Genomic DNA, 7,777 nt, shown 5'->3' with positions numbered 1-7,777 from the left:
CTTTTCTTTACAATTTCACCCATGCTTAGTGAAAATTCACAAATTAGACATAGTCTAACTTTAGAATTATAATTGATTAATCACTAATCAATTATTGAGTCTTACAAGCAGTATAGTCTCAACTAGAATGGGGACCATGTATCTATATGCTGAGCTTCTAATAAGTGAACCGAATTTACTAAGTAAATCCCTACTTATTAATTCCTCGTTGAATCCACTCTTAGAACTTAGAATTGCACTCTCAGACTTATATAGAGCATATTATATGTTCCACGGTATAGATATGCTATCTCATTTAACCATTGTTATAATCTTATTGTGATCAAAGATCCTCTATATAGATGATTTACATCGAGATGGGATAATTTTACCGTTTTCACCCCTCAACGTATTTTGCCCCTTAAAACACTTAGCTACCTGTAAATGATGTTTAGTGATCTAAGAATTAGTCACTTAAACAAGAGCTCATCCATTTACTTCTATTTAGCTAAGCTCGAAGGGAATCATCACTTGACTTCTATACACCAGTAGAAGCTATAGATTCCATATTTATGTCCAGCACTCCCACTCAATCATACTATCATGTTCCCAAAATATACGTATCACCCTGACCCAAAAGTACACTACAACATTTAACACTAATAGCGGCGGACCTCTCCGCTGCTATTAGTCTCAATTGTGGCCGCTAAAGGGTAATAGCGGCGGACCTCGGCCGCTATTGGTCCGCCGCTATTGCTTGGCCGCTATTACTAGTATTAGCGGCCAAAAACATGGTCCGCCGCTAATAATACTAATAGCGGCGGAGCAATAGCGGCGGGACCCCGCCGCTATAGCCCTTTGTCAGTTTCGTGTTTCGAGACTGACAAAGGGCAATAGCGGCGGGTTCCCGCCGCTATTGCTTCGCCGCTAATACCCATTAAAATAAAAAAAAAATAAAAAATATTTATAAATAATAAATATATATTAATGTTATATATAAATAAATAATTAATTATTTATACGAATATTTAATAAATAAATCTGATTAATATAATTAGAACAATTTAATAAAATTTATTAATAATTTAAAATTGTCTCCAAAGTAATTAACTTTAACATATTAATACTAATAAAATATTGTCTCAAAATTAAACTAAATTATTACAAAACATAAATAAATTATTCATTAACATCTTCATTCAGGTCTCTAATTATGAAGTCTTGATCTGGATTATTTTCGGTACGAGTCCCCGAAGCCCGTGGCGGAGAAGGCACATACGCTTGGTCTGATGATAAACCCAGCGTTAAATTACCGAGCTCAGCTTGGTTGAAAATGGGAGTTGAAAAAAATTGGTTCTCCTGCGATGAACTCCCAAATAATCCAAAATCAGCAAAGTTTGAGCCGAGCGGAGGAGACTCTGACGGTGTACGGTATAAGAACTGATTTCCCATTGGCGGAGCAGACTGTTGTTGCTGCTGAGGAAACTGCTGAGGAAAAGATTGGGGTTGCTGCTGCAAAAAATTTTCAAATTGCTGCTGTGACAAATTTTGGAATTGTTGTTGCGAGGAAGGCTGAAATTGTGGTTGCGAAGGAGGTTGTTGTTGCTGTTCCGGAGGAGCGGCATGACTCTGAGAAGACGAACCACCAGGCGACTGCGACTGACTATACGTTTGAATGAAATTGTCAAAGCGTGGGTTAAATATTTGGGCACGTTGTTCAGGCGTCAAATTACCCCCCCAAGTGGCACGCATAGCTGAGAATATATCTGCCACAGTGCTCATCATTTCAGTAGTTGGTTGGGGAGGCACCGTTGATTGAGTTTGAGGGATTGGTTTCTTTCCTTTGCCCTTGAGCCTTTTACCCACGCCTCTTTGATAGTCAGATCTTTGGCCTAGGACTGTTTCCATAACGTCAAACTGATAACCAGTATCAGATTCAGATTCAGTCCCAGTATCGCTCTGGGATTGTCGTTCCAGTCGCTTCCTATCAAGCTCCTTGATCAGTTCCTCCTATTTAAATCAAAATTATTAGAATATGTAATCAATATAAAATATAAATTTTAATAATAAATCATTTTAATCACTTACATAATCTTTTGCAGCTAATTCATTAACGAAAGTTCCAGACGGTTTTTTCACATGGATCTCCTTCCATGCTTCAACTACATGCTCTCCAGGAGGACCCCCCTATACAAATATAAACAATTAAATTAGTTTATTATAAGAAAAAAATATTATTAACTATTAAAGAATTTTTTTTTATGAAACATTTAACAATTAAAGAATTAATACATACCATTCCGTGGCGAATGGACGCCAACGATTTTGTGCCTTGCGTTGTTGGATATTTCATTAGTTGCCGATTCGATTTATTTTTAGTTGAACGATTCAAAAATGCCTCGCTAACGAACAATTCGCAAACCGGTTTCCAAGTCTCGGTATTCAAGTAGTCAGGGGGGAATTTGAGAACTGTGTCCCAATCTTCTGGTTTTTTGTAATGTTGTTTGAAATGCTTGTGTCTGAGTGTCTTTCGCTCACTATACCGCTCCGCCATCACCGAATATAAAGTCCCCATAAGTAGGTCTCGATGGGGATTCCCATCGATATCAAAGTAGTACTATGTGATAAAAGTAATTTAAAGTTATGTTAATTTATAAATGAGGACATAAAATTATTACAACTTTTAATAATTAAAAATCACTCACTCTAATTCGATTGAGCACTTGATCCTTGTATTGTTGGGGTACATCAGAAAAATTTAGATGACCACCCGGGCACAACATGCTTACTTGTTGGCCAAGAAATCGAACATAATTGCTTGCTTCAGTGCCGACAACTTTGCCTGTTTCAAGATCTACCTCCACCGGTAAGGGCTTACCAGCATCTCTCCTTTTTTTTTTTTTCGAGATTAGCGTTTGCGGCAACCCCACGACCCTTTCTGACCGGAGGTGGAACTATATATATTCGAGGGAAAAATAATTTTATTAGTAAATCATACATTCACTATTTATATTCAGAACAATTGTAGATTTGAAAAAATATGAAAACCTGCTTCGCAAGACGACGGTACCCTAGAAGGATCAGGGGGATCCCTGCCATCACCATCCCCACCGTGGTATGTCGCTAACGTAGCTGACATTTTACTTTACTTTGAAGACGGAAAAAAATGTAAGAATTCACAAATGTGAAACACATAATTGAAATATAAGTATTTAAAATGTTAATACGAAAGAAATTAAATATTCCTTTAATTGTAAAAAATTTTAGTAACAAATGTTTACAAAATAAAAGTTACACTGAAGAATCACTATCATTTCCATCATTCACTAAGTTTACATTTTCATCGTCTACATGTTCAACTAGTAAATCATCTACTTCTTCAGCAACATAATTCTCATCCAGTTCATTATTCTCTATCTCAGAATCCACTAACTGATCGGACGATTCAACAATTACTGGAGGTTCATTCGATTGCATAATCAACTCTCCAAGATCAACCGTCAACACAAAATTGGCAGAGTTAGAATCACTAACAACATCTACATCAGTCTCATCTTCGTTGTCAGTAATGTCCCAAATTTGTCGATGGCTAATATCTTCAACAACCTTCCAATCGCGACCTCTGAGTGGATCTTCAAGATAGAAAACTTGCTTCGCCTGGTTAGCAAGGATGTACGGTTCATCTTGATACCAATGTCCACGAGTATTTATACTAGTTATATTATTTTCAGTGATTGTCTTCTTTCTTAATGGATTAGTGTTATACCATTTACATTCAAACAATGACACTGTATATGCACCAGTATAAGATATAGTGATTACATCTTCAAGTGTGCCGTAATAATTAAACCCTTCTGTTCCAGCAACAGTAACACCACTATTTTGTGTCTTCCGCTTTTGGTCTCGCTTTGATGCAATAAACCGAACACCATTCACTACACAACCTTCGTAAAATGTGGCTAAGTAATCGGACCCGGAAGTGAGAGCGAGTAACTCATCACCATTTTGTAAAGTTCCAAGCTTGTGCAGCTCATATATCTAAATACATAAAATGTATTAATATGAGAGGAATATAAATGATTGAATTAAAACTTAACAATTTTGTCGTTATACCTTCTTGTGAAACCACGGACGGAAAGTTTGCCTATGCAAGGCATCGTGATTACCATTAGGATATTCATGCCTGATCTTGTCCAAATGTTCACTGTGAAGTATGATAATGTCAAGATACGATAGAGGGAGATAGAAAATAAAAACTAAAAATTTAATAAAATAATTTATAAAAATGTAACAAACTTATTCTAAGTAAGCTTGGATTTCAGGAGAATTTTGAAGAATGTACCACTCAGCTTTTTCACGACTGGTATGATCAAGAGGCTTGATAAGTCCGCTAGTTAAAGGACGAGATTGAGAATTAAAAACTGAGAGATAGCGACAAACAGAAGGCGCATCTTCATTTCGATCAAGCCGATTAAATCTTGTTTCACACCCTTTAAAGTACATTGAACAAAAGGTTACTGCCTCATCAGCAACATAACCTTCTGCAATTGACCCTTCAGGACGTGCCTTATTTCCCACATAATTCTTCAATTTTTTCATGTACCTTTCAAAAGGATACATCCATCTCATAAAGACCGGGCCACCCAATATCGCTTCTTCAGGCAAATGCAATACCAAGTGTATCATTATGTCAAAAAAAGCTGGAGGAAAAATCAATTCCATCTTGCACAATAACAGAATTAAATTATTTTGAGCATCCTCCATATCTTTTACATTTAGAGTTCTAGAGCATAACTGTCGAAAAAAATTACACAGCTGAGTAATAGTTGTTGCAGTGTCATGAGGTAGAAATTTACGGACACCAACCGCTAGTACTCGCTGCATAATGACATGACAATCGTGGGATTTTAACCCAATAATGTTAGACTCATCTGGAGAAACTTTGCTCTTTAAATTTGAACAGAAGCCATCGGGAAACTTTATTCCTTTAACAAACTGACAAAAAAGTTGTCTTTTCTCACGAGTCAAAACATAAGGAGCATGCGGTTTCATTAGCCTCCCATTCCCATCTTCATAAATCCACAACGATTCCCTAATACCCATCTTCTTTAAATCATGGCGCGCATTGGTTGTGTCCTTTGATTTATCATTATCCAAGATGGTTCCTAGGAGACTATCACACACATTCTTCTCAACATGCATGACATCAATGTTGTGTTTTAAAATATTCGTGCTCCAATACTCCAACTCGTAGAAAATACTTTTTTTCCTCCAATTACAATTTTCTGCAACTCTTCTACGTTTCACGCCCCCAAAATTTTGATGATATCCGGGAATTTGGGGTTCGAGAGCATTAACTTGTGATAATATTTCTTCACAAGTAAATCGTCTTGGAGGAGGTCTTCTTTCAGCTTTACCATCAAATCGAGTATCCCTTCTCATTGCATGGTTACTTGGCAAGAACCTTCGATGACCAACATATGATGTCTTCCCGATCACTCGAATGGACGTCGTGTCTTCATTACAAGTAGGGCAAGCTTTATAACCTTGACCACTCCACCCAGACAAGCTACTACGAGCAGGAAAATCATTCACTGTCCACAAAAGCGCAGCACGCATGGTGAACATCGAGTTGGTCGAACTATCTCTCGTTGCTACCCCATTATTCCACACTCCTTTAATTCATCCACCAAAGGTCTTAAAAATATATCCATGTCTTTACCTGGAGATTTTGCACCAGGAATTAGGGTAGAGAGCAAAAAATAATTATCTTTCATACATAACCAAGGTGGTAGATTATAGTTAGCCAACACCACTGGCCACATGCTGTATGCAAGACTCATGTTGCCAAATGGATTAAATCCATCAGCAGCTAACCCAAGTCGAACATTTCTTGGGTCCCTTGCAAACTCGGGATGTTTTGCATCAAAGTCTTTCCAAGCTAAACCATCGACCGGGTGTCGCAACACCCCATCATCTTTTGATTTTCCAGTATGATGCCATATCATGCTTTTCGCTGTAATCCTCGAACTATATAATCTTTTAAGTCGAGGTGTCAACGGAAAGTATCGCATGACTTTGCAAGGAACTTTTTTTCTTTTCCCGTTTTCGGAAGTAACCCAACGACTAGTTCCGCAAACTGGACAAGCCTCCTTGGATGCATTCTCCTTATAAAATAAGCAGCAATTATACAAACAGACATCGATATTATCATAACCCAAGCCTAATTTCTTCAATCTCTTTTTTGCCTCGTAGTAAGTTGATGGAATATTATTTTCCTTCGGAAACGCAAACTTTAAAAGCTTCAATAATTCTTCAAAGATGTTATTAGGAATTTTTCCCCTAACTTTTAAATGCAATAGCTTTGCTAAAAAGTTAAGAGATGAAATCCAATCACAACCGGGATACAATTCAGCTTCAATTTCCTCAAATAAGTCATCAAATTGTGGGTTTGTGGTTGGTTGTTCATCTTCTCCTTGTGGTTCCTCAGTTGTCGAGGGAAAGAAGTCTTCTAAAATAGGAATCATTTCATCCTCTGATTCAACATCGGCAACTGCTACATCAACGACGGCATCCTCAGGCTCCCCGTGATAAATCCACTTATCATATCCTTGCATAAAACCTCGATCAAATACGTGTGCTCTAACCCTATCTATTTTTTCAAACCTACTATTTATACATCTCACACAAGGACATCGTATTCGTCCATCACAATCCTTATGTTCTGATGCCATTGCTAAAAAGGCTTGTAGACCATTCCAAAATTCATGGCAACCACGATTTCTGATTTTGGTCCAAGACTTATCGATTGTCGCCATCTACAATTTCGACGACAAATGAAGTATTAAATATTTAAATTTTTGTAAAGTCTTATGAAATTTTATGAGTACAAATTTTATGATATTTTTTTTGTAAATATAATGATAAATATGAATTATTATTGTTCTTTATTATTAATTTTTGAATTTTTGTAAAGTCTTATGAAATTTTATGAGTACAAAAGTTATGATATATTTTTTTAAATATAATTATAAATATGAATTATTATTGTTCTTTATTATTAATTTTTAAATTTTTGTAAAATCTTATGAAATTTTATGAATACAAATTTTATGATATATTTTTAAATATAATTATAAATATGAATTATTATTGTTCTTTATTATTAATTTTTGAATTTTTGTAAAGTCATATGAAATTTTATGAGTACAAATTTTATGATATATTTTTAAATATAATTATAAATATAATTATAATTATAAATTTTAAATTTTTGTGTTATTTTTATTATTCATAAAAAAATTAATTTATTTTTTAGATTTAAATAAATATAAAATAATTAAATTTTAAATGAATTATTATTTTTTGAAACTTAAAATTAATTATCAAAATTTAAACTAATTATATTATAAAAAAATTCATTTTACATATTACACTATAAAAATTCATTAAATTACTAAATTTTAAATTTTAAATTTTTAAATTTTTGAATTATTTATCATTTATATAAAAATAAATTTATTTTTTAAATTAAAATAAATATAAAATAATTAATTTTTACCACCTTAAAAATACATAAAATTCCATTAACATATTTTTTCTTAAAAACTTACATAAAAATTTGATAATTTAATTACAATTTTTATTAAAATTAAAAAAATTAATTTTATTTAACTTTTTAATTTTTAATATTCAAATTTTTATGTAATATTATACTTTTTTAATTTTTTTCATTATTTTTATTTTTCTTTATTTAAAAAATAATAAGTTACAAAACTTAACACCTAAAAATTTTAGG

At 33.9% G+C, this 7,777-nt stretch overlaps 2 protein-coding genes across 2 annotated transcripts; both read right to left on the bottom strand.

Annotated features, from left to right (window-relative positions):
• Window positions 1–1,158: 1,158 nt before the first annotated feature.
• LOC115700993 (uncharacterized) lies at window positions 1,159–3,118 on the bottom strand. Its single transcript, XM_061116544.1, has 4 exons — window positions 3,028–3,118; window positions 2,685–2,821; window positions 2,068–2,166; window positions 1,159–1,989 (listed from the first exon to the last, which is right to left on the bottom strand). The coding sequence occupies exons 1-4, from the start codon at window positions 3,116–3,118 to the stop codon at window positions 1,159–1,161; spliced, it is 1,158 nt and encodes a 385-aa protein (XP_060972527.1).
• On the bottom strand, window positions 2,166–7,290 carry LOC133037949 (uncharacterized). The gene is made up of 2 exons (XM_061115767.1): window positions 2,685–7,290; window positions 2,166–2,596 (listed from the first exon to the last, which is right to left on the bottom strand). The coding sequence occupies exon 1, from the start codon at window positions 5,605–5,607 to the stop codon at window positions 4,276–4,278; it is 1,332 nt and encodes a 443-aa protein (XP_060971750.1). The 5' UTR covers window positions 5,608–7,290; the 3' UTR covers window positions 2,166–2,596; window positions 2,685–4,275.
• Window positions 7,291–7,777: the final 487 nt, after the last annotated feature.

Source organism: Cannabis sativa, chromosome 5, assembly GCF_029168945.1.
Source record: "Cannabis sativa cultivar Pink pepper isolate KNU-18-1 chromosome 5, ASM2916894v1, whole genome shotgun sequence".
NCBI lineage: Eukaryota > Viridiplantae > Streptophyta > Magnoliopsida > Rosales > Cannabaceae > Cannabis > Cannabis sativa.
This window is presented reverse-complemented; position numbering and strand designations above follow the sequence as displayed.

Bases quoted from the DNA above. Each gene is read 5' to 3' on its own strand.
- LOC133037949 (XM_061115767.1), bottom strand. From the start codon at position 5,607: ATGTTCACCATGCGTGCTGCGCTTTTGTGGACAGTGAATGATTTTCCT.
- LOC115700993 (XM_061116544.1), bottom strand. From the start codon at position 3,118: ATGTCAGCTACGTTAGCGACATACCACGGTGGGGATGGTGATGGCAGG. The intron at 2,167-2,684 runs GTGAGTGATTTT...ATATTTGTATAG, and splicing joins AAGTGCTCAATCGAATTAGA to GGGGGTCCTCCTGGAGAGCA. The intron at 1,990-2,067 runs GTAAGTGATTAA...TGATTTAAATAG, and splicing joins AATTAGCTGCAAAAGATTAT to GAGGAACTGATCAAGGAGCT.